Raw genomic sequence first — 26,411 nt, forward strand, 5'->3', positions numbered from 1 at the left:
TCTGGGATGGCATGTGGGTGAGTAAATGATGAGACAATTTTCATTTTTGGGTGAACTATCCCTTTAAGGCCTATTCAAACCAAAAGTGAAGTGACAAAACACTGCAAATAGCAGAGGGAAATTGAGAATGATTTAAAGCATTTAAAACATTAACACTGAGTACTACATGAATTTTCATCAGTCTCTGAGAAAAGATTGCATATCTGATCAGAAGTGAAACATGCTCTGATCATTCACATGCTTAAATGCAAAATACAACCCAGGGCTTGATCTAGGGGGGTGCTGGGGTGGAGTGCCCCATCAAATTATCCATAGGCCCCCAAAGCGCAAGTGAAGCAAAGGGTCAAATTGTTTTGTCATTGTGCTAACCCCAACAAAGTGTGCTGGAACTGGACACATGCAGCCCCCCCCAAGCCTCCTTACACTGATTTATATGTTGCGTCTGTGTTTGATCTTTCAGGTCCAGATTCGTCCATGGAATCTGAGTGACAGTGATTTTGTGATGGACGGATCTCAGCCACTGGATCCTCGCAAGACCATCTTTGTGGGAGGAGTGCCACGCCCACTCAGAGCAGGTACATCAGTTTTAATGCTTCCATCCTAGTTATGAATTTAATTTATGTGCAAAATCAGAGTATCGTAAAAACATGTTTACGAATTAAGCAGCGTTTCCATCCCATGTGTTCAAGAGAACAAAATCGTAACTTCTGGGGAAATTGGGGCAAAATAGACATGAGAATGGAAGTTGAAGCCACTGTGGTTCTATTATTAAATTTAATAAACTACTAAAATTAATTTAGGGTTGAGTGGCAGATGCCTTATGTCTGGGAGCGAAAGCTTGTCAGTTCTGGGAGATAATAGTAGACAATAATTTTGATGACAGGCCTTGGCATTTCAGAATAACCAGAGCAACGTTTGAAATGCTATGTGATGATACTGATAATATTCTCGGAGCAAATTATGTTTACCTTACTTGCTAAGGCAAAGTCACGTGACTTTTTTGATGCACAGGGGATTCTATAGGAATATATTCGATAAATGTGATTTCCTTGTAGTTTATGCGCAAGCCGTCTAATAATATAAAAATTAGTCACCTCAAGTGAGTGTATTTGGAGATTTTATTTGCATCTTGGTTTATCCATCCAGCATTTTTAATGCCATATCCCAAAATTCACTTAAAAATATATGGACAGAAACCCAGCTAGTGATTAAACTATACACTTCTTAAACTATATACTGTCTTTATTTGAAATAATTTGAAGAACGTATAATGTGCAGTATTGTAAAATTATGCTAAGAAACAAAACCAAGATTTTATATGATGTGAAAGAAGTAATTTAAGTTATACAAATTATTCAAAAAAAGGTGACAAGGTATACTAGTGAATATGTTCTAATGTACATATGTTCTTTTAGGAAACTGACTTAAAGTTTTTTTTTATTATTGTGTCCCACGCTGCAGTGGAGCTGGCCATGATCATGGACCGGTTGTATGGTGGAGTGTGTTATGCGGGTATTGACACAGACCCAGAGCTGAAGTATCCAAAGGGGGCAGGGCGTGTGGCCTTCTCTAATCAGCAGAGCTACATCGCTGCCATCAGCGCCCGCTTTGTCCAGCTGCAGCATGGCGACATCGACAAACGGGTAACCAGACACAGAATACATTTAGTATTATTTTAGGCATCAAAACAGAAACAGCTGATGTGATGTGTCTTACAGATGTGTATCATCTTCAGCTGAACACAAACAAAGATTTTTAGAAGAATATCTCAGTGAATGGTGACCAGAACTTTAAGGTGAGGGCGAGAAACAAATCAATAATTAAGTCATATTTTTTTTTTTTACTATAAATCTACACTTTCAAACAGCCCTCCTAAGAGGAGTTCTTTTGTTTTGCCGATTCGCATTATTCGTGCATATGGCCACTTACTGGGCAGGGAGGAGATTTTATAGTAAAAAGGACTTAAATATTGATCTGTTTTCACCCACACTTATCATATCTCTTCAGAAAACATAGATTCAAACACTGGAGTCTTATGGATCACTTTTATGCTGCCTTTATGTGCTTTTTTGAACTTCAAAGTTATGTTCACCATTCATTTGCATTGTATGGACCTACAGATCTGAAATATTCTTTTGAAATTATCGTTTGTGTTCTGCTGAAGAAAGAAAGTCAAACACATCTGGGATGGCATGTGGGTGAGTAAACGATGAGAGAATTTTAATTTTTGGGTGAACTATCACTTTAACTATTACATAGTAGAAATGAACAAAGGATAACCGTGTTAAGTTTATTTGTGTTATGCAGGTGGAGGTGAAACCGTACGTGTTGGACGACCAGCTGTGTGATGAATGTCAGGGTGCACGCTGCGGTGGAAAATTCGCCCCGTTCTTTTGCGCTAACGTCACCTGCCTGCAGTATTACTGTGAGTTCTGCTGGGCGAACATCCACTCCCGCGCCGGCCGCGAATTTCACAAGCCGCTAGTCAAAGAGGGAGCCGACCGTCCCCGCCAAATCCACTTCCGCTGGAACTAAATATGGGAATTCCTGGAGAACCGGGAATGCTAGCATCGCAGAAACAACACGTCTGCAGCGGGGGAAAAAAGTTCCTTTGTTTGTTGGCCCCTGAACTCAAGTTGTCAGTATAGAATTATGTGACCATATCCAGTATATAGAGAATATATATGACAATAAATATATAAATATATCTTTATCTTTTGTAGCAGCCAGAGACACTACAAGCCTCAGTTTATTTCACCAAACCACTTCTTTCTTCTCCCTCCATGCACATCTCAGGCTCGGAACAGCGTTTTTGTGGTACTTTCATGTTTTTTAAAAAAGGAGATTAAGTAAAAAAGAGATTGATTTTTTGTAGTTTTTTCAAATTATTTTTATATTTGAGATTTAAAATGTAGAAACGAGAATGTTTTCGCTTGGGGGGGCAGCCTATTCGTTCTGTTCGTTTATCCGTGTGTTCGTCTGCTGCTAAATCCCCCCCTTGTGGGCAAAGTGCGCAATTGTCTCTGGAAAACCCTTGATAACGTAATATCTGATGCCTGGCCTCGATCTCGAACCAAAGGTAGCAAAACATGCGGCCTGAAATAGAGACATTTCTGCCGCGGAATAAAAAAAAAAGATAATATTTCCCCCTCTTCTATTGTTTTGATGTGCTCCAATGTGCTCTTAGCAGGAATAGGAATGATTCAATAATTAATACCTGAGACTTTACATTTTCCACTGGCAAAAAAGATAATACCTCAGAATATTAAATCTGGCTTGTTATTGCTCTACTCTTGCAATTTAATCACAAGCTAAAAAAGCTTTGCTGCTATATAGGATATACCGAATAGATAGTGTAGGTGTTCTGTGTAATGCCGTTGCGATGCCAATGGTGATTTCGTAAACAGAAATGCAGTCTGTTCCCTCACAAAAAGCATGGCCGATCGTCGCCATGAAAACACAGAATGTGAAAACGTATGTGCATGCTTGTGGCTATACATCATCTGCATGCAGTGTAAAGGTTACAAGCACATATAAGAAAAGATAAAAAACAAACAAAACATGACACATATTATGATAAACAGAGGAATTTATGTAGCATGAGGCTGAAAAAAGGTCAGATTCTTAGATATAAGATAATCAATAAAAACTATTGTAACATTTTTAGTAAAAACCTTTGCATGCGTTGTTGTGATGATTCCTTTACGAACTTATTACGAGAGAAGTAACGTTAGTTTTTAGAGTAGTGAGTTCTGCCATTTTGTAACTCGATAATTAGTCAAGAGACGGTGTGCTGTCCTGTGGTTTTTGTGTCTCGTCTTCGTGCAGTGTGAGTCTAGTTATTAACTGAAGTTTCTGTTCGGTTTAAACTCGCAAGATTGCGAGAACCTCTCGACATTTAACCTTTGCCCATCCTGAACACCCCCCACCACCCCTCTTATTACGACAGTCACTCAAACGACGAGTTCTGTTGTGGGAAAAAAATGTAAATCGCATTTTCTGTGTACTTGTTGTCGTTTGTTCACGTAGATAAAGGAATTCATGCAAAAGGTTCTTGACGGAATCGTAAATGTGATCGTTGTCTGTGTGGGAGGAGCTTAGTCATACTTTTCGTAGATTATTTTCTGGACAAACAATTTTCTGTAAATTCTAAGAACGGACATGAACGGAGAAAAGAGAGGAGAAAGATTTTCCAAAAGGAACCCTATCGGCAGGTTTTCGTGGAATATTTTAATAGCGTAACATTCGTATTGAGATTCGTTTTGGAGTAATCAGGTGATTCTCTGTGTTTGATCAGTCTTGTGGACAATCTCTACAGAAGCAATGGATGCTGGTGCCGAAACCAGACGTTTGGTACTGTACTGCTATTTCTATTTGTCTATCTGCTCTCACTTTATTTTTGCACTCTATATATCCTCTATATATTCAGTTCGTACGTGTTTTTTAGTCTTTCTAAGAGTCAACAGTAGGTTTGGAAACTGAGAACCATCCATTTTTTTAGGGATGTCCCGATACCTTTTTTTTTTGTACTCGCCGATACCGAGTCCGATACCTGTTTGTTTTTGTTTTTTCTGAACTCCATATCAACATTTTATTTCAATTTTATAATTAAAATACAGTTTAAATAAATGCATTCATTAAAACTTCAATCAAATTAAAGTATAACATACACATTTCAACATAAAATTGTACAATTTTTATCAAATGAAGTGATTTTATACAGAACCTCACAGCACAATCCTAAACACAACATTGGAGTTATTTTTGTCAAATCAAGTGCTGCATAACAGAGCATCACAAATGTGAGATATTGTTTAGATATAATACAATTACTATTTAATTACTAATGAATTGCTATTTAAATCAATAAATATGTAGTCTGTATATGACTCTTGCTAAAAAGTTAATTAGTGGTCTGCTCACTGTCATCTGCTACAAACAGAGTATGTGATGCTCATAATAGAGTTTTCCATGTATGAGTCAGGGATCTCTTAAGGTATGAGCACTTTGTGTCTTTATGTGAGCACAACACTGGCTCCACACATTCAAAACCACTCACACTTAAAGCACGCAGCACATGCAAACTATCTATTTATCTTATTAAATCACAGCTTTTGCTGTTAAATGATCTCACTAGGACATGACGTGATTTTCATTTGCGCTGAATGTTTACGGAATGACATTTGTACATCAGATGGTAGGCTATCGGTTTTTGGTATCGGAGCATTTTTACCAGCACGAGTACAAGTACATGAGCGTGGTATTGGTCCCGATTCCGATACCAGTATTGGGACATCGCTAAATTATTTTAAAAACACTGGAACCGTATAATTTTCATGACTTTTGGTTCCATTAATGGTTCTCACATGTGCAATTTTCCACCAGTGCGGACTGAATATTGTACAAAAATACTGCGACAGTGTTTCCTGCAGCGCATTTCAGCGGCAGCGCTGCCCCCTACTGAATGACGGCATGAAACATGCAGTGCGCCTAGTGTATTGATTCCTGATAAAGTGACTCTTTTGAATCTACATTGCGAAACACACAGCATGCCGAGTGTAGTCTGATTCCTGAACGAGTGATTCTTATGAGCAAGCTCTTTTGAATTTACATTGCGAAACACACAGCGTGCTGAGTGCAGTCCGATTCCTGAACTTATGACTCTTATGAGCCAGATCTTTTAAATCTATAGCGGGAAACATCCGTTATACTGTATATATTCGTCATAAATCACATTTTTTGTTTGTTTCAAATTTGTATTTAAAATATGTTTAGGATCATTTATTGGATTGCATTTATGCCTCTAAAAGTATGCAAACATGTATTTTACAAGAATTGTATAACATTTAATTCTGATTTGTTATATCTGCTCTGTAGAAATCTGAAATGGTCTCATCATTTGGGAACAGGCTGCTGAGGGCAGTAAATGCGATAAGAATTGCATTTCTAATTTCCAAATAATTCTTCCTTAAAAGTACCAATAGAATCATTAAGAGGAATCAAAACTGGAATCGTTAAGTTCCTAATGATTTCCATCCCTAGTCAACAGTGAGCTGAGATTGTATATTTTATTTATTACGTATATGTATTTTGAAGTATTTATTTGTTGATGTGTCGCCTATTCCCAGACTTTCAAATCTTGAATCACTTTCTAGGACACGTGATGCACTACCTTTGCGATCTCTCTCCTCACCTTTCTACGCTGAGGAAAGCTATCCCTCTCTCCCGACAATGGGCTGACGTTTGGACTCAATCGCAAAACAAAAAAGTCTCTTTTATTTTAGATCACATCACATTTTTGTATACTATTTCACTCTGAAAGGATTATGACCTATTTTAAGTCTATTGGATAATTTAAATATCTTTATTTTTACATTGTAACTTATTTGATGTATTGTGTAAGACGCTGGACCCAGATTCTATTTAATTGGTATAGGTAATCTAACGTGTACTCTGATTAAGTAGCAAAGGTGTTTCTGAGAACTTTTCAATGCCACGACGTGTGGAATACGTGAATCGTTATATCTCATCGAAATGGTGAAAATTGTTGTGTGGTCTTGTTCTGAACGAGATGGACACTAGATTGTCATCGACACCTTTTAACACCTATCTCGTGACGAATACTGTGTACTGTTTTCTGTGTTCAACACTGTTGCTTTGTACGTGTATGTGTGGGTTTTCTTTGTTGTCATTTTTTAAAAATTATATTTATTTGACTATTTTTGTAGACAGATAACTGTTTGATTTAAATTGTATTTTTCTATTTCCATAAACGTCTGTCACTCACTTTATTTTACCACGTATTTACGGTTACGTCGACACTCAGCATCATTTTTCTTGAAACATCCATTCAGTTCTGTGTATATGATGTCTGTTTATGTATTATTGCTTAGTACACATGGGTTTGATTACTATTTAAGTTGGTCTTTTATTTTATTTGAAGGAAGGAAACATTGAGGGTTCTACTATGTTCATGGCAAACACTTGAGACTTTCCCTGGTTAAATGGAGGGGTATCAGCCCTTCCCTCACTGATACTCAGAAACTTGAATATAACACATTTTGAAAGGCTTACTAACCTCGAATCTGTGTTGTGACGTGCAATACTGTTTCTAATGTTTGTATTAAAAAAAAGTGAGAATTGCAGTGTATACCTTTTTAATGCAGATTTATTTTTTTCATTGCATATTTTGCAAATTTCTGATTCACAGTGTCATTTTTTACTGTCAGAAAAGATGAAACCCCTTTTTTTCATTGCAACTATTTTTAAATCCAGATATCTTTGTACTGATGTAAATGATTGTAGTTATTTTGGATAGTGTTTTGCTAACAACAGAAGAAACTTTTTCATGCATATTTCTATTTCTTTTTTGTTTGTTTTTGTTTTGTTTTTTATTTTACTCTAATAGTAGAAAAATATTTGGGATAATTTTTCATATATGTCATTAATATTATTTTGTATTTTTATGTGGAAAGATATGAATATATAATTTTATGATGCTAACTGCTAAAATATAATTTCAATTTGAATTATTTGTAAAGCTAAAATCTTTGTAATATTGTTAATGTTCTAGTTTCTAAATCAAGTTTGTGTATAGATTCACACAAGTGGTTTATGAAGTGTTCCAACTGTAATTATTACTGAATGGCTCTTTGATATGCAAAATGAATATCATGTTGTTCTTTATTTTGATTTGTTTTGTATTTAAATGGGGTGTTGATTGCAATCTTTTTCTTTCGTTTCCTGAATAAAAACCCATTCTGTTCAGACACAAGCTGCGTCTCAGCTGTTTTATTTAAGGAAGGTATTTGAAGTTAGTGTAGTCTGATTGTCTGGTTCACCTTTGATATTGTGTGGTTTTAGAAATAAACTCTTATAAAATACACTTTTCACACTCAGTGAAATTTGTGCACTAAACATTTCCAACAGTGAAAATGCATCACAGTAGAGTTCTGTTATTTTTGACATTTCTTCTGAAAGGTCATGAACTTTTTCACCATAATTTTATTTCCACCATATCTCAAATTATTTCTTTATGTTTGATAACATCCTGTGGTAAGTGGCCAAATACTTTACTTGTTAAGGCTGATTTCATAGTTAGCATTTATTGTATCCAAAATACAATGAAATCATCTTTTTGCATAATTTGACAAAATTGCAGCTTGACTGGTAATCAAAATTGGACACACAACATCTGCCACTGATCAGACAAAGATACCTCAGCTTTAACTCTTAACTGTATGTTTTCAATTTAAAGGCTAAAGTTTCTCAGTGTCATTATTCAGGTGTAATTGATTGTTCAGACTGCTGCTGAAACCAAGGATCTCTAAAATATCTGAAACAGCACATAGAGTGCATCATTTTTGTGGTACATGTTACTTTTCTCAGCACTGGAAAGGATGGGCCAATCAGTTGTTTGTGATTACTGAATAATTATAAAGAGATTGCTGGAGTGGATTTCTATGTAGGTATATCAGGTGCAACACCATTCATTTATTAAATGTGAACGGTTATACTTTTTAGTATGAAAATATCTCTAATAAGACAAAATCATCCTGAGTTTTGATAGTGGCTCAATAGAGGATTCGGCCTTCCCCTTCCCAATCTGGACGACATTGTCCCTTAGGAGAGGGTTTTTCAAACAAAAAAAGTAAAAAGCCATTTAAAAAGGGGGAGGGGACGGTCTATAATACCTATAATGAAGAATATAATATCTTCATTATATGACACTCAAAAAACAATTTACCAGGTATAATTGGGTCTTTAAACATATCATATATAGTATAGATGCCTTTATATCTTAGGAAGAGGGTCCTTTGCAAGAGGATCATCATATTTGGGGGTCCTTGGCATCAAGTTTCGAAACCCCTGCCTTAGGAAACTGTTCTACTCAAGGTCCAAAACTAGGCAAGATTCAAAATGTGGAGAACGTTACAGAGATGCCTACTTAGAAAAATGCAGCGTCTGTCAACTTGCAGCGAACCCCTGGCAAGTTCAAATCTAGCTGCAAGTTAGGCTATGTAAATTGCAATTAGAAAAGACCAGCTAGTGGGACACAAATACTAAGCTGAAAGTGACCTGCAACTGTGCACATGCACAAAATGCGTGTATTTGTACATAACTTTTATCGATGTGATGTGAAATTACAAACTTGAACATGTTTTTATGCCATGCATATTTTATTTTATTTATTTTTTTTGGTGTGTATTTCTCTATCTGATTAAATCTATGTGATCAACACAACACAGCGCAACCTTTGCCAACAAGCCCCACCCACAGATGAGTTTTCAGTGGCAAATGAAACTGAAACTACATCTAAACAACAGACAGACACAGGTAAGCTCTGCTACGGCACACAATCACAAACAAGGTAAAGGTGTCAACTTTATAAAGGATCCAAAGAGTCCATGTTAGGATAAAAGGTAGTGGTTCATTATTACAGAGACTATAAGAAAATAATAAACTTTCAAAGTTATTGATCTAGTTGTTGTCATGACCTAAAGTTAACATAGACATGGCTGACTGTGACAGATGAAACAGGTAATATGCTTTTTTTTTTTACTTTAATTTTGAAATACGAAGTTGTTTAATGCTGCCTTTGTGTTATCGGGATTATCATATTTCCCACTTCTAAAGTGGTAATAGGAGTATGTCGCATTCAAGTGCTTTGTTGGTGGAAAGACTAGAACACTTGTATGACGCAAGGTTCAGTCATACATATTTCTTGAGGAACCATCTTGACTGTTTTGGGTTGAACAGATCACTTGACTGCATCACATGACAACAAATATGTCATCTTTCTCGAATATCTTGGTGAGCTATACTTTTAATTTAAGGTTATTCGCTTTTCCAAAGCTGCCGTGTGAAAAGTAGTTCCATGTAGTGGCACCCATGTATTACATAAAAACAAACAGGAAAACTTCCTTAGTGTGATTGGATTTCTTGTTTAGACTTTAGAATTGGTTAAAGGTGCAATATGTAACAATTTTCATGTAATATTCACCTTTTTTTTTTGCCAATGTGTGAACGGCTTGTAACGCAACTTAAAAAATGAGCCCTTTCCTGACTTCCTAGGTTGCCTATTAAAGCCTGTAGACTGATTTTCATGCGAATGGAGCGGTCGCTTTTGCCGGGAAAATCCAAAGGATGTGACGTTTATACGTGCTCCCAAGAGCCTTGCCTCAGACAGTAATAGCTTCTCTTCCGCTATTCAACAGCGACAACAAATTGCAATACTAGGTAACGTTATCTTAGAGATGAAATCCAGCAAACGTCCAGCTCCCAGCACAACACCAACTCCTACACAAACTCTGAGTAAGCCAAAAAACAAATAAAAAACAAAACAAAGCAAAAAAACATTTATCTGCTGAACCCCGTCTGGCTAAGTAGGAACATGATCGTGGTTGAGTGAAAACTAGAGTGAACATCGGCAGGGCATTTGATTCCTGGAGGACCTTCAATTGGTTTGGGGATCAAAACCGACCCTGAATTGGCGTTCTTCTTATTGGACAGGTAAGCTTACATAACTGCAAAGCATGTGAAATATAGTGCCATAAGGATTGATCTGTGTAATTTTAGCTAACTTGAATCTTGCCTGCTAACGCTGACGAATTGCAAGCCACCTTGCTTCATAACTTTCAAATAATTTCAACGATCTTCTCTTTATACTAAAGTCAGGTATACAGGATAAATGTAAGCAAATACGCTGGTTTCATGATCGAAGTACAGCATATGACACACAAAACATACAATAGTGCAACATAACAGTGCAGTTCAACAGTAAACTGTCTGGTATAGTTCGGTAGTATGTAGCTGTATGTGTGTATCAGTGTGCTATGTTAGCTGACAAGTAGTTTTAGTTTGTAGTAAAACAATCATAAATGTGTAATTTTAATTATGCTACCTCATCTGTCAGCATGATGCCGGTGGATCACATACAGTCTCTTTGTACGTTACATCATTGTTTTGGTCGATGCTCGCTCGCGTCCCTGAGGAGTGTGTGCACGAGCGCGAGCACGAGCAACAGGTTGCTAGCTGCAGTTCACTTAATGGCCACAGGTATCATTAATATCAAGGGTTTCTGAATCTTACATACTGCACCTTTAAGAAAGTTATCTTTGTGTCTGTTTTTGTCAGAGTTTGCTGGTGATTTAGACTCTTGACTGGATTGTATTAAGAGCTTGTTACCATCTTCATCAGTACATAGGAAAATACTGCAATGAGTGGCTCCTGTGAGTTAGAAGATAATGTCTCAATCAGTCATGAGGATACAGACCATTCCAGCTACTTACCTGTGGAACCCAAAACTTTCCATGGAGTGGAAAGGTATGTAGTTTACTGATTCATGTTTTGGAGCTGAAAACCAAGGTTGCGTATTGATGCATTTTTCACGAAGAAGTAAAAATCTAGTAAGATGTGTATCACCATGTCTAATAATAAGGACTTGACTGGTGGATTTGTGTGTTTTATGATGATTTTTTTTTTATCAAATTAATGATATCATATGTCGATTAATCTGTTTAATCCCATATATCAAATACATTTGCTGAGAAGAGCCCCCAACTGAAGATAATTCAAAGACAATACATTATTGTGACAGATGAGTGAGTAATTAAATAGACATTACAAAATATGGCTTTAGAAGTCAATGTATTGTTTTATTTCTATATTATTGATATTATTATATTATTATTATTTTATATCTATTTTATTTCTATATTATATATTATTATATTATTTATATATTATAGGAGATAGTGAGTCTATCCGAGGTAGACCGATAGGCCATTCATACAGTTCTTCTTTTCCATATGTGCTATTTTTTTTTTTTTTTATTCGTTCTGTATCAACATTGAAACTGACATCTTTGCATCACGTCTCCCACCATTAGCTCCTCATTTGTAAGACACAATTATATTGAAAAGCAGTTCAACTTTAAAAAATGTGTCTCGAGAGCACTGCGTTCTGCACATGTACATTGCCCAGATGTCTATTTAAAGTGTGTTTTTACATCTGATAGATTTAGGTTGGGTTAGGTTTTTAGGTTGTTTGCTCATCTGCAATATGTCTATAAGATGTTCCCTCTCTGATGTCAATAAGACATTCAGCAGATGTCTTTGAGACCTTTGTGATTTAGAATGTCTTTCAATCTGATCTTTTTAAGATGTTAAGCAGATGTTAATTAGATTGTGATGCTTTCCAGAAGAAAAGATCTAAAACAGATATCTCAGAGACGTACATGTGCTATCTGGGTTTAAATACGGGACAGTCCTGTATTTTGTGGGACATGTGCCAACCCTTTATCAGACAGTCATCAAAAAGAGTTACTTGGTAATTCCCTGATGATTCATGGGTTGTTTATTTTTTTCATAATACCTAGCGTTGAGGTTAATCAGCAGAAGAGAGGGGGCTCTCCAGTGTGTAGCTGTGTTTCTATGAAGAGTGTTGCGTCAATGGATCCTCCAGTTACATTCCAGAAAGGAGATCAATGGTAAGACACATGTGTACTGTGAGTCTAAAGGTGCACCGTGCCCTGTGGGGCTGTGTTTGCTTTTCTTTAGTTTGTTAATGCTAATATGATTGTATAATTATTTTTTCTCTACATTAATGGTTTTGGTGATCTTTGTGTTTTCATTTCATGTTTTAATGTGTCGTGTTGGTTTTTGTTGGTGAGTCTCTGCCTTCATCAGTCTTACCAGGATTTCGAGGAACTTTTTCTTGATTACAGTGGTCCAAAATGAAAAAAATTGCTGCAGCTTTTCTCAAAAATTTTGATGCAGTGAAAAGTCACAAAACAATCATATTATACTTGTGTAATCTGTGTCAATGACGGTATAAGTGCAGTTACCTGTAAATAATTTAGTGCATTTTAACTGAATATGCTTTTAGCATATTCAGCAGGGGAAATAAAAAAATACGCACAAAAATACCCTAAATCTAAGAGGTGAAACCTTGAGATGGCAAATATGAGTTCAATGGAAGTTTTTTATTTATTTATTTATTTTTTTAGATACAAATTATTTACCTCAGATAATGCAAGTATACAGTACTTTGATATGGTTAAAATTGTAGACCTACAATAAAACTGTAAACTAAATACACATATATATTAATATTTAGACCTGTAGCGATTATTGGGCCTACATCGCCTGCTAGCAATCATTTGATCTAACTGTGATTATTTGAGATAACTGCAATTATTAAGCACTTTAAATTCTATTAACATTTTACTAATTTTAAGCAAATATATGTGAGCACTCCAAATGAACTCAACCTGCACCGTGCACCACATTTAAAGCAGCTCCTGAAGAGCACGTGAAGGTTAAATGCTAGCTGTGATGTCTGTGGTCCCGCAAATGTTTAGACAAGGATTTTGCTAGTGAACACAACAGGATCCCCTTCGAGCATCTAGGCTCTACAATACAGGACTAGAGGCATCCCATGGGATGTCGTTAATTTGGCCAAAATATGGGACAGACTGCCCAAGGGTGTCACTTTGTTTTAAAAAGTGGTGGGGACAGGCTGGTTGCTGGTAGTGATGTCACAATATTACTCGTAGGGATGTCATAAAATATCTATATATCAATTAATGATTGGCACGCTATTTTAAGAGTATATTTTTGAGGCATCGATATATAAAAATTAGCTGACATTTAAATTACAAGCCTAATTTGTGTGCTTTCCAATTCACTGAGTTGGCCTTCTTTTTAACAGTCTGGCGTAATAGGTTTGATAAACCACAAGAGTGTGAGATAACATTTACTTAAGCCGAGCTGATGTGGCGCAGCAGATGGCAGTCCGAAGTTACAAAGGTTTTTGTACTTCTTCAAGAATGAACTAAATGACATAGAAATGGAGTTTATTATAAATAAATTTCTGTATGTAGCCTTGAATTCAAGCTGTCAAACCACAAAAGACATACTTGTAACTGAAAGCACACTGTGTAGGCTATATGAAAGATATATAAACAATATATCATCCAGTGATGGCTAAAGTAAATAATCTTGGTCCTTTGATAAAAATTTGAGTAGAATTTAATGGAAAAATTTTGCACTTTATGGAACTGCAGAGTTTTGCTTTGTGTTTGCGTAGTGTGCGTATTTTTGTAGAAAATAACTGTTGCAAATTTGAGAACATGCTATGTTGTACACCAGATGTGTTCTGTGTGCGAGCCCCTTTAATTTACACTGCCACTCACACTTTACCAGAGTTGTGTTGAGAATTATGCCATGTTGACAAAGACCATTGTGCAATGAGCAGCCCTATTTATATCTGAAAAAAATCCAGACATATATTGATAATCATCTGGGAAATCTTGCCATGTGTGAAAAAGGCATCAATCCCAAGCCTAATTACTAGTTAGGTTATGCATATATAATTTCAGATATATTTTACTGTTTTAATAAAAAGTCATTCTTGATGACCAATTTAAGCATTCCAATAAATATTTTACAATTAATTTGATAACTTTATCCCTACTTCTGCCACTGTTGGTCCTGGGACTTTGTATGTCAGTGCACAAATGCATGGATTAGTAGCCTGTAGATTTACACAGGAGGACTGATTGGTCTTGTGGTAAAATTCCAAGTTCTGGGTTCTAATTCACCCTAATATAACTTTTTATTTCAATAAACAAAGACTGCATCAGTACGTCAGTGGATGTATATCATGAGCTGGAACACATTTGTTTGCGTTTTGTTTTGCGATTTAATCGGAAAGTAGTGCGAGCTGCACAACAGCAGAGTCTGATTGCACAAGAGAACATCACCACATGCTGTCACACAACACCACTGATAACAGCCACAACGAGAACATTATAACATTAAAAAATAACAAATTCACACAAACAAAATAGAAACTCCTGCTCAAGAAGAGATGTTTCTTTTCCAATAGAAACTTCTCAGACAAAAGCTATTTCAAAAAGTGTTGGGGACAGAATTGTCAAGGGCAAAAAGTGGTAGGGACATGTCCCACCCATAAATGGCCCTATGGCCCCGACTAATATGGGACAGTTGGCAACCCAATGGTTATGTAGAATTGCGTCTGTGCAGATGGAGATGTCTGGACTGCTTCAAACTTTTCAGGCATTTGTTTTGCCCCTCTCAAACATGAAGAAAGTGATCCGATTACTTCAGATTCACGGTTTATGCGTAATAGCGGAAATTACACAATTACACAAGGCAGAGAGTGGTTGAAATGGCATTAATTATTGCGATCGCAAGATCCTTGAGGGACTGCTTGACCTGCGACATAACCTTGATTCATCTGAGCTACTTTGTTTCATTTACACCGCGTATAGTATACAGTGCATTCAGAAAGTATTCTGACCCCTTCATTTTTTTCACATTTCATGTTGCAGCCTTATGCTAAAATGCTTTAAATAATGTTTTTTTTTTTGTTGTTGTTGTTTTTTTACATCAATTTACACTCCAAACCCCATAATGACAAAGCAAAAACCAGATTTTTGATAACTTGGCAAATTTATTAAAAAGAAAAAACATACACTATATTGCCAAAAGTATTCGTTCATCTGCCTTTAGACGCATATGAACTTAAGTGACATCCCATTCTTAATCCATAGGGTTTAATATGATGTCGGCCCACCCTTTGCAGCTATAACAGCTTCAACTCTTCTGGGAAGGCTTTCCACAAGGTTTAGGAGTGTGTTTATGGGAATTTTTGACCATTCTTCCAGAAGCGCATTTGTGAGGTCAGACACTGATGATGGACGAGAAGGCCTGGCTCGCAGTCTTCGCTCTAATTCATCCCAAAGGTGCTCTATCGGGTTGAGGTCAGGACTCTGTGCAGGCCAGTCAAGTTCTTCCACACCAAACTCGCTCATCCATGTCTTTATGGACCTTGCTTTGTGCACTGGTGCGCAGTCATGTTGGAACAGGAAGGGGCCATCCCCAAACTGTTCCCACAAAGTTGGGAGCATGGAATTGTCCAAAATCTCTTTTCCTTTCACTGGAACTATGGGGCCAAGCCCAGCTCCTGAAAAACAACCACACACCATAATCCCCCCTCCACCAAACTTCACAGTTGGCACAATGCAGTCAGACAAGTACCGTTCTCCTGGCAACCGCCAAACCCAGACTCGTCCATCAGATTGCCAGATGGAGAAGCGTGATTCGTCACTCCAGAGAACGCTCTAGAGTCCAGTGGCGGCGTGCTTTACACCACTGCATCCGATGCTTTGCATTGCACTTGGTGATGTATGGCTTGGATGCAGCTGCTCGGCCATGGAAACCCATTCCATGAAGCTCTCTACGCACTTTTCTTGAGCTAATCTGAAGGCCACATGAACTTTGGAGGTCTGTAGTGATTGACTCTGCAGAAAGTTGGCGACCTCTGCGCACTATGCGCCTCAGCATCCGCTGACCCCGCTCTGTCATTTTACGTGGCCTACCACTTCGTGGCTGAGCTGCTGTCATTCCCAATCACTTCCACTTTGTTATAATACCACTGACAGTTGACTGTGGAATATTTAGTAGCGAGGAAATTTCACGACTGGACTTGTTGCACAGGTGGCATCCTATCACAGTACCACGCTGGAATTCACTGAGCTCCTGAGAGCGGCCCATTCTTTCACAAATGTTTGTAGAAGCAGTCTGCATGCCTAGGTGCTTCATTTTATACACCTGTGGCCATTGAAGTGATTGGAACACCTGAATTCAATTATTTGGATGGGTGAGCGAATACTTTTGGCAATATAGTTAAGTCATAAGCAAAGGGTCATAAGTATTCAGACCCTTTGCTATGACACCTTAAATTTAGCTCAGGTGCATCCCATTCCTCTGGATACTCTTTCACATGTTTCTACACTTTGATTGGAGTCCACCTGTGGCAAATTAAATTGATTGGACATGATTTGGAAAGGCACACACCTGTCTATATAAAGTCTCAAAGCTGAAAATGCATATCAGAGTAAAAAACAAGCCATGAGGTCAAAGGAATTGCCTGCAGAGCTCAGAGACAGGATTGTGTCGAGGCACAAATCTGGGGAAGGCTACAAAAAAAATAGGCTGCATTGAAGGTTCCCAAGAGCACAGTGGCCTCCATAATTCTTAAATGGAAAAAGTTTGGAACAACCAGGACTCTTCCTAGAGCTGGCTGCCCGGCCAAACTGAGCAATCGGGGGAGAAAGGCCTTGGTAAGAGAGGTGACCAAGAACCCAATGGTCACTCTGGTTGAGCTCCAGAGATCATGTGTGGAGATGGGAGAAACTTGCAGAAGGACAACCATCACTGCAACACTCCACCGATCTGGGCTTTTTAGCAGAGTTGACAGATGGAAGCCTCTCCTCAGTGCAAGACACATGAAATCCCGCTTGGAATTAGCAAAAAAGCACCTAAAGGACTCTCAGACTGTGATAAACAAGATTCTCTTGTCTGATGAAATGAATATTGAACTGTTTGGCCTCAATTCCAAACGTCATGTCTGGAGGAAACCAGGCACTGCTGATCACCATCCCAACGGTGAAGCATGGTGGGGGTGTTTTTCAGCGGCAGGGACTGGTGGACTGGTAAGGGTTTAAGGAAAGCTGAACACAACAAAATACAGAGATATCCTTAATGAAAACCTGGTCCAGAGTGCTCAGGACCTCAGACTGGGCCGAAGGTTCACCTTCCAACAGGACAATGACCCTAAGCACACAGCCAAGACAATGCAAGAGTTGCTTAGGGACAACTTGTGAATGTCCTTGAGTGGCCCAGCCAGAGCCAGGACTTGAACCCAATCAAACATCTCTGGAGAGACTTGAAAATAGCTGTCCACCAACGGTCCCCATCCAACCTGACAGAGCTTGAGAGGATCTGCAGAGAAGAATGGCAGAAAATCCCCAAATCCAGGTGCACAATGTTCGTTGCATCATACCCAAAAAGTCTTGAAGCTGTAATCACTGCCAAAGATGCTTTAACTAAGTACTGAGTTAAGGGTCTGAATACTAATGTCAATGTGATATGTCAGTTTTTTCTTTTTAGTAAATTTGCAAAGTTATCAAAAATCTGTGTTTTTCTTTGTTTTTGCTTTCTTATTGTCTTTTTACTCATTTTTTCTCTCTTACAGTTATTAAATTGTCTTATATTCTTTCTAAAATCTCCTGGCAGAAATTCTTGGTTCTTCTGCCCGCAGCTGTGTTTCTGTTCAGAGGAACTTGTCAATGGATATACCACCTAGTGTGCATATAGCTGATTCTTCCACTCAAAGGTTATGTTTGGTCTTGTATTCATAAATGTTCAATCATAATGTTCCTCCTGATCTTTGAGGCCTTTATTCTTTTCTTTTCTGTCTAAACATTTTATATCATTTTGAACACAGAGAGCAGCCGGGAGATTTGCACAGTCAGTCTCTCCCAAAACATCAAATGGCTCTAGCTGCTATATTGAGGGTTAGCTGATATCTCTTTAAATTATTAGTCTATTTTTAATTAAATAAAGACAAGAACATAATAAAATGCATTATCTGAATAGAAATAATACATTTTAATTAATATTTTTATTTTTCCTGATAGCAACTTGAAGAGAAAGTCATCACTTTTGTGAAAAAGGAGCTCAGAAAAATCAGCAATGTTTTGAACCCAGATCTCGCAAAGTGTGCAGAGACTCATTCAGAGGAAGAGGAAAATGCCCAAGAAGCTGAAGAAGCTGCAGTCAAGATCACATTACACATTTTGAAGGGCATGAAAGAGCAGAGCCTCTTTGACAAACTAGTTCAATGTAAGTATGCCTGGATGGGTGGAAGAGAGTTATCTAAATAAATAAACAGGCAAAGGAGGTTGTACTCTGTATAACAAAATGTTTATATTTCCTTTCTTTTATTAAGTTCATCAAATCTATGCATGTCAGCAAAAGCTTAAATGCAGTTTGAAGAGCAAGAGCCAATGTGTATTTGAAGGAATTGCTAAGCAAGGAAATCCAGCACTTCTAAACAAGATCTACACAGAGCTGTACATCACAGAGGGAGGGAATGGAGAGGTCAATAATGAACATGAGGTGAGACAGATTGAGACAGCATACAGGAGACCAGAGACTCAGGAAACACCAATCAAATGCAATGACATCTTTAAAGCCTTACCTGCACAAGACAAACCCATCAGAACTGTGCTGACTAAAGGAGTTGCTGGAATTGGAAAAACAGTCTCTGTGCAGAAGTTCATTCTTGACTGGGCTGAGGGAAAAGCAAATCAGGATGTCCATATCATGTTCCCATTACCATTCCGGGAGCTGAATTTGATTGCCAAGAACCATTACACTTTGGAGCGACTTCTTAATTTCTTCTTCCAAGAAATCGATGGATTGAGTCTATCAAACTTTGAAAACTACAAAGTCATATTCATCTTTGATGGTCTGGATGAGTGTCGACTACCCCTTGATTTTAGGAACAACAAGAGGTGCTCTGATTTAACTGTGGCAACCTCAGTAGATGAACTTCTCACAAACCTCATTAGGGGGAATCTGCTTCCTTCTGCTCTCCTCTGGATCACCTCACGACCAGCAGCAGCCAATCAGATTCCTCCTGAGTGTGTTGACCAGGTCACAGAGGTACGAGGCTTCAATGACCCTCAGAAAGATGAGTATTTCAGGAAGAGAATAAATGACCAGAGCATGGCCAACAGAATCATCAAACACATCAAATCATCAAGAAGCCTGTACATCATGTGTCACATACCAGTCTTCTGTTGGATTTCAGCCACTGTTCTAGAGAGAATGTTGAGTGAAGCAGAGGGTCATCAAATCCCCAAGTCTCTGACTGAAATGTACACACACTTCCTAATTTTCCAGACATTACAGAGGAATAAGTACCAGGAACCACATCACTTGGATTCACACTTGAGTAGAGAGAACATTTTGTCGCTTGGAAAACTGGCCTTCCAGCAGTTGAGGAAAGGTTATGTGATCTTCTATGAAGAAGACCTGACAGAGTGTGGCATTGATGTCAAGGATGCATCACTGTACTCAGGACTGTGCACCCAGATCTTCAGAGAGGAATTTGGATTGTACCAAAGGAAAGTCTATTGCTTTGTGCATCTGAGTTTCCAAGAGTTCCTTGCAGCTTTGTTCATTCACCTTCATTGGTTCACAGCTCAAAATTCTCACGAAATGAATATACCATTCCAAGACACTGAATTCGGGGAGCTTTGTGTGGATTCAAGTCTGTTTGACCTGCACAAGAGTGCCGTAAATCAGGCTTTAGAGTCGCAGAATGGCCACTTTGACCTTTTCCTCCGGTTTCTTCTCGGCCTATCACAGAAGGGCAATGAGATGTTGCTTCGTCACCTTCCAATACAGATAGGAAACAGCACACAGAGCCATGAGGATACAGTCAAATACATAAAGGACAAGCTTGGGGCCGGTCTTAGCCCAGAAAGCTCCATTAATCTCTTCCACTGCCTCAATGAACTCAACGACCATTCTCTTGTTGAGGAAATCCAAGCATACCTTCACTCTGGAAGACTTTCACCAGAGGTACTTTCGCATGCACAATGGTCAGCTCTGGTGTTTGTATTGCTCACCGGTGATAAAGGACTGGAGATTTTTGACTTGAGAGAATACTTCAAATCAGATGATTGTCTTTTCAGGCTTCATCCTGTTATCAAAGCCAGTCGGACCGCCATGTAAGTGCCATTAAATCTCCTCTGCAATAACCATCAAAATATTTTTTTAATAAATTATGAAGTTGTGTTTGTGTTAAGAGACTTGTTGCAATTTCTAGATTGTCCACATGTAACCTGACAAAGGGATCTTGTTCAGCTTTGGCTTCAGTTCTTGAATCAAGCCCAAATGTTCTAAGAGAACTCGACCTAAGCTTCAACGACCTTCTAGACAAAGGAGTAAAACATCTCTGCTCTGGACTGAAGAATCCACACTGTAAACTAGAAAAGCTAAAGTAAAGATCTGTCAATGTGTAATGTACCGTTATATTGTCTACCATATTTCACGCATATTAGAATAAAATTGGTAAATGGCTACCCCTCTCAATTTTTTTTTTTTTTTCAGGTTGGAGTTTTGTAAACTTAGACAAGACAGCTGTTCAGCCCTGGTTTCTGCTCTTAAATCAAACCCCTCACATCTGAAGGAGCTGGACCTAAGCTGTAATAACATTGGAAATGAGGCAGCAACCTGGCTTATGGGTTTATTACCAGTCTGTAGGCTGGAGACTCTTAGGTAAGGGATATTATAGTTTTGAATTTTAATTGGGAATTTATTTTCAGTATGTCCTAGTTTAGTGGTCATTATCTTTATGCTACTACTGTTAGTTTCAGTTTAGCTTATTCGTTTTTCTTTTAGTTTTAGTTTAATATTTTAGGGCCGTCAAAGTTAGTGCATGAACTGATAACATACTAATATTTAAATTTTATATTTAATTTTCTCAGGGCTAGATAGTGTTATCGCTATCTATCGGAGAGTTGTAAAAGTATTCAGTTTTATAATATACTGTGTATCATAAACTAAAATTAAATCTAATTTGTGGTCATTCTGATTTGATTTTAAATAGTTTTGCAGTCATTAAATATTTATTTTAGTTCAGTTTCAGTTTACCAGTTATACTGTTACTTATATTTATGCCAATTAACGAATGGGTTTTAACTGAGTGGTAACACTTTACAAAAAGGTTCCATTCAAATTACCTTATTACGATGCACCTATGGTGTAGCCACAGGTGTACAAGGGTGTACAAATGCCACCCAAAATGTTAGCTTGGTTACCAAAAATGAAATGAAGATTCTTTTTTATTTATTGTTTTTATCGATTGTAATTTTTTTAATGTTTACTGTAATAGTAGGTTAATGTGAAGATTAAACTTGATACTTAAATTACTGAATTTAATAGGCTAATTAATTATAATTAATATAATTAATACCCAGTGTGTTAAAGAGGCCATCTCAGATTACATGTACCGCTGAAGTCAGAATTTACATACAACTTAGCCAATTAAATTTAAACTCAGTTTTTCACAAGTCCTGACATTTAATCATAGAAAACATTGCCTGTCTTAGGTCAGTTAGGATCACTACTTTATTTTAAGAATGTGAAATGTCAGGATAATAGTAGAGAGAAGGGTTTATTTCACCTTTTATTTCTTTCATCACATTCCTAGTGGGTAAGAAGTTTACATACACTTTGTTAGTATTTGGTAGCCTTGCCTTTAAATTGTACAACTTGGGTCAAACCTTTTGGGTAGCCTTCCACAAGCTTCTCACAATAAGTTGCTGGAATTTGGCCCATTCCTCCAGAGAGAACTGGTGTAAATGTGTCAGGTTTGTAAGCCTCCTTGCTCACACACACTTTTTCAGTTCTGCCCACAAATTTTCTATCGGATTGAGGTCAGGGCTTTGTGATGGCCACTCCAATACCTTGACTTTGTTGTCCTTAAGCCATTTTGCCACAACTTTGGAGGTATGCTTGGGGTCATTGTCCATTTGGAAGACCCATCTGCGACAAGCTTTAACTTCCTGCCTGATGTCTGGAGATGATGCTTCAATATAGCCACATAATTTTCCTTCCTCATGATGTCATCTATTTTGTGAAGTGCACAGTCCCTCCTGCAGCAAAGCACCCCCACAACATGATGCTGCCACCCCAATGCTTCATGGTTGTGATGGTGTTCTTCGGCTTGCAAGCCTCATCCCTTTTTCCTCCAAACATAACGATGGTCATTATGGCCAAACAGTTCAATTTTTGTTTCACTGGACCAGAGGACATTTTTCCACAACATGATGCTGCCACCCCCATGCTTCATGGCTGGGATGGTGTTCTTCGGCTTGCAAGCCTCACCCCTTTTTCCTCCAAACATAACGATGGTCATTATGGCCAAACAGTTCTTTTTCTGAGGTCTTGGCTGATTTCTTTTGACTTTCCTATGATGTCAAGCAAAGAGGCATTGAGATTGAAGGTAAGCCTTAAAATACATCCACAGGTACACCTCCAATTCAGTACACCTCCTATCAGAAGCTAACTGGCTAATTGTCTAAAGGCTTGACATCATTTTCTGGAATTTTTCAAGCTGCTTAAAGGCACAGTTAACTTAGTGTATATAAACTTCTGACCCACTGGAATTGTGATATAATCAATTAAAAGTGAAACAATCTGTCTGTAAACAATTGTTAGAAAAATTACTTACAAAGTAGATGTCCTAAATGACTTGCCAAAACTATAGTTTTTTAATATGAAATCTGTGGAGTGGTTAAAAATAAGTTTTAATGACTTCAACATAAGTGTATGTAAACTTCTGACTTTATATATTAAAACTAACTCATTTCTTTTCTCTTTTTGTTATATGAAGGTCACATAAAAACTCTTAGTAAAAAGTTTCTATGCCTTTATTTTTGTTTCACACTTGTCACAGACACAGATTTTCAAAAATAAATTATAAAAATCCATCAGAAAGTGTATGTAAACTTCTGACTTCAACTGTACGTTCTCACAGCAGGTGTGGAGTGCATGAGTCTAAGGAAACAAGTGCACACTTCAAATTTTGAGGTTTTGCTACTTTTTGAATTTGGCTTTCTGTGTCATTATTCATAAACGTGTGGTTCCATTTGAGCAAAATAAGTGAATCATAGTTTTTTTTTCTTCACCACTATATATATGCATATTATGGAATATTTGGAGAACACACTTGTAAGGTACTGTAATGCACCTTTACTGGTGATGATTATTTGTTCTTTAGGTGTTTAAGTTGTTAATTCTGTGACCATGCTTGATATAAAGATGAGACTTATCTGCTTGTATTCAAGACAGATTTAATTTATATTTCAATTATTGGTTCAGTAGCTAAAATTGCCCATTAGATAATATGCAAATCTATTATGCATTCTCAACTGGTCAACATGGTCTACCTACCTTCTGTTCTTGCACACCCTGTTTTCATATCGCTCACCCAGAGCCTCATTTCTGGCTACACCTTTGCTAGGCATGCCTAATTGTGTCAAAATGTGTCTTTATTTGATGTTCATTTCAGAACATTGATAAATATGCAATTACTGTATCTGAAATTATTGCTGAATAATAATATGGCAGTTATCAACTTTGAATTTGCTTGCAGGCTTTCAGGTTGTGGGATCACCAAGGAGGCCTGTGCTTTCCTCGCATCTGCTCTGAGTTCAAAACCATGCCACCTTAAAAGGCTGGATTTGAGTGATAATAATCTTTGGGATTTAGGAGTCAGTGTATTTCCTGATTTACTTATGAACCCGAATTGCAACCTTGAAGAGTTGAGGTAGGTGTGCGATGATCTGGCCTTTCGAATATTTCTCCTTGCTTGTTCTTTTTGGACTTTATCTTTGTTAGATCAAAAACTCACCAGGAGGTTGTTGTTGTTGTTTGTTATCAGATTAGAGAGATGCAATATTACATCTAGAGGTTGTAGATTTGTTTCGGAGTGCTCACGTCTAAGAGCTCTGGATCTGTCTGACAATGATCTGCAGGATTCAGGAGTGAAGCAGCTCATGAAGTCACTGAAGAGTCCACTCTGTAAACTTGAGAAACTAAGGTTACATTTAATTTAGTTTCATTTCACAGCTCTTGAATGGAGTTTTTGGAATTTATTTTTGTAAAGTGATACATTCAGACAATTTTGTTTTCAGACAGTTTGTCATCTTTTGCAGGTTATCACAAAGCAGGCTGACAGATAAGGGTTTCTTATATCTGGCTTCAGCTCTGATATCAAACCCTTCCAGCCTGAAAGAGCTGGATTTGAGCACAAATTTTCCTGGACATTCAGGAATAGAGCAACTTTGTACATTCCTCAAAAAAAGCAACTGTGCTCTTGAAAAGCTGCGGTCAGTGTTCTGGTGAAAGCACTGGTTATTTAAAAGTCTTAGTTTACAGGTAAAGAGGACAATTAATAAGTATAGCATATAATCAGAATTGTTTTGATTGTTTGTCTCCACAGTTTGGACTCTTGTGAACTCACTGTTGAAATGTGTGGCTTACTTGCCACAGCTCTCAACCAAAACTTGAACCTGAGGGAGTTGAACCTGAGCAACAACAACAACCTTAAAGATAAAGCTGTACAGATGCTCTGTGAGGGCCTACTGGAGAGCAAGGGTGGCCTGAAGATTTTAAAGTAAGGTCAAATAATCGTACATCCAATAAAGTAGAAGCAAATATGAGCAGAAAAAGAATGCAACTTCTGTCATTAATATGAAAAACTTTGTGATAACAATGCATTTTTTCCCTCTCCTGACCAGATTGTCCAACTGTTCTCTCACTGACAGTGGTTGTCAATATTTGGCATCTGTTCTTAGTTGTCAGTCGTGCCACCTGAGTGAACTGGACCTCAGCAGAAACTCCATCAGCCAGCAGAGGAAGCAGTTTCTGAGCTCAATTTCAAATGTCATTCTTTCATTGTAGTTTAGGAGAAAATGTAATTTTGCAAGTGAATATATAAGTATAAGGTCTGTCTGAGCAACTATGTTTAACATCTTGTGTAGATAAATAAGAAAGTAATGTAATTTATACATGCATATATACTGCCGTGCAAAGGAAAAAGGCTGTAACTTCGTTTTTGGTCGAAAATGATATTTTTGAGACTTTCAAGACCTCCTTTATCATGTGGATAAGTATCTTGAGTCAATTTTGTTGTTTTTTTGAGAAAATAATGGGTTGTCTTAACAGTAACTTCCAAAAGCCCAAGAGAAACCAAGGCAGAACTCCGTAACTCCAATTACCACTCTTTGACTGTTTTGGATCGCTCAAATTGAGTTAGGGTACTCTGCCTTTGTTTAGCCGTGTGTCAAAATTAAGTTACTGTGCCGGCATGGAGTTACTGTACTCTGCCTTTGTTTTTACATTAAAGTTTACCACATTTAAATTATGGTGTAGCCTGTGTATTGTCATACATCTGTCACTGAAGCAATCTGATACACACGATACCTGAATAAAAGTGTAGTAAACAAATATTGTTGAGTGTTTTTCTATAGCATTTAAGGGACAATGATGGTTGAGATGGCTTTGAAACGCAGACATCAAGGTCAAGGTAAGAAAGTGTGTAACACAAAAGATGCATTAGACAAACTAATTAGATAGACAGATCGCAATCTATTACATTTAGCTAGCTAGCAGCCTGTAGCATAAATAGGCTACTCGGCTATCCAATGAATAGGCTACCAAACTACTCCATACAACAAAGCACTGTAAACAAGCAAAGACTAGATAACTTGCCAGCAATAAGTAATCATAAATATTCTCAAAGTTTTTTTTTTGTTTGTTTGTTTTTTTTTCATAATGCAGATTATTCAGTCAGTGCCAGCCTGTCAGTGCCAGCTGTCAACATCAGTGTCAGTGAGTCTGGGGCTGCCCACTAGTTGCACGAGTGTGGACTTGAATGCCATGACAGCGTAGCATGTAGCATGATCACACATAAAATCAGTAGTAACAGTTTGCAATTAAATCTGTCCTACCTTTTCT

General features: G+C 37.6%; 2 protein-coding genes across 8 annotated transcripts in view; both read left to right on the forward strand.

Annotated features, from left to right (window-relative positions):
* The window catches only part of LOC127420019 (cytoplasmic polyadenylation element-binding protein 2-like), a 45,221-nt gene extending 37,447 nt beyond the window's left edge, over nt 1-7,774 (forward strand). For all 3 annotated transcript variants that reach the window (XM_051661926.1, XM_051661927.1, XM_051661928.1), the window contains 3 exons: nt 461-575; nt 1,462-1,643; nt 2,308-7,774. In XM_051661926.1, coding sequence (XP_051517886.1) covers nt 461-575; nt 1,462-1,643; nt 2,308-2,535 — 525 coding nt within the window. In that variant the 3' untranslated portion in view covers nt 2,536-7,774. The remainder of the gene's footprint in view (nt 1-460; nt 576-1,461; nt 1,644-2,307) is intronic.
* A 1,544-nt stretch (nt 7,775-9,318) lies between these two features.
* Nucleotides 9,319-25,888, forward strand: LOC127420018 (NACHT, LRR and PYD domains-containing protein 3-like). 5 transcript variants are annotated; one of them, XM_051661922.1, is made up of 14 exons: nt 9,319-9,336; nt 11,200-11,325; nt 12,380-12,490; nt 18,133-18,207; nt 18,319-18,388; nt 18,512-18,716; nt 18,823-20,614; nt 20,713-20,886; nt 20,997-21,164; nt 24,046-24,219; nt 24,334-24,492; nt 24,608-24,781; nt 24,895-25,068; nt 25,193-25,888. In XM_051661922.1, the coding sequence occupies exons 2-14, from the start codon at nt 11,219-11,221 to the stop codon at nt 25,353-25,355; spliced, it is 3,546 nt and encodes a 1,181-aa protein (XP_051517882.1). In that variant the 5' UTR covers nt 9,319-9,336; nt 11,200-11,218; the 3' UTR covers nt 25,356-25,888. The 5 variants fall into 5 exon arrangements, with proteins under 5 accessions (XP_051517882.1, XP_051517881.1, XP_051517880.1 ...); XM_051661921.1 differs by lacking the exon at nt 9,319-9,336 and adding an exon at nt 9,379-11,058; XM_051661920.1 differs by lacking the exon at nt 9,319-9,336 and adding an exon at nt 9,379-10,512 and having other exon boundaries at nt 10,916-11,325.
* Nucleotides 25,889-26,411: the final 523 nt, after the last annotated feature.

Source organism: Myxocyprinus asiaticus, chromosome 29 (genome assembly GCF_019703515.2).
Source record: "Myxocyprinus asiaticus isolate MX2 ecotype Aquarium Trade chromosome 29, UBuf_Myxa_2, whole genome shotgun sequence".
In the NCBI taxonomy this organism is placed as follows: domain Eukaryota; kingdom Metazoa; phylum Chordata; class Actinopteri; order Cypriniformes; family Catostomidae; genus Myxocyprinus; species Myxocyprinus asiaticus.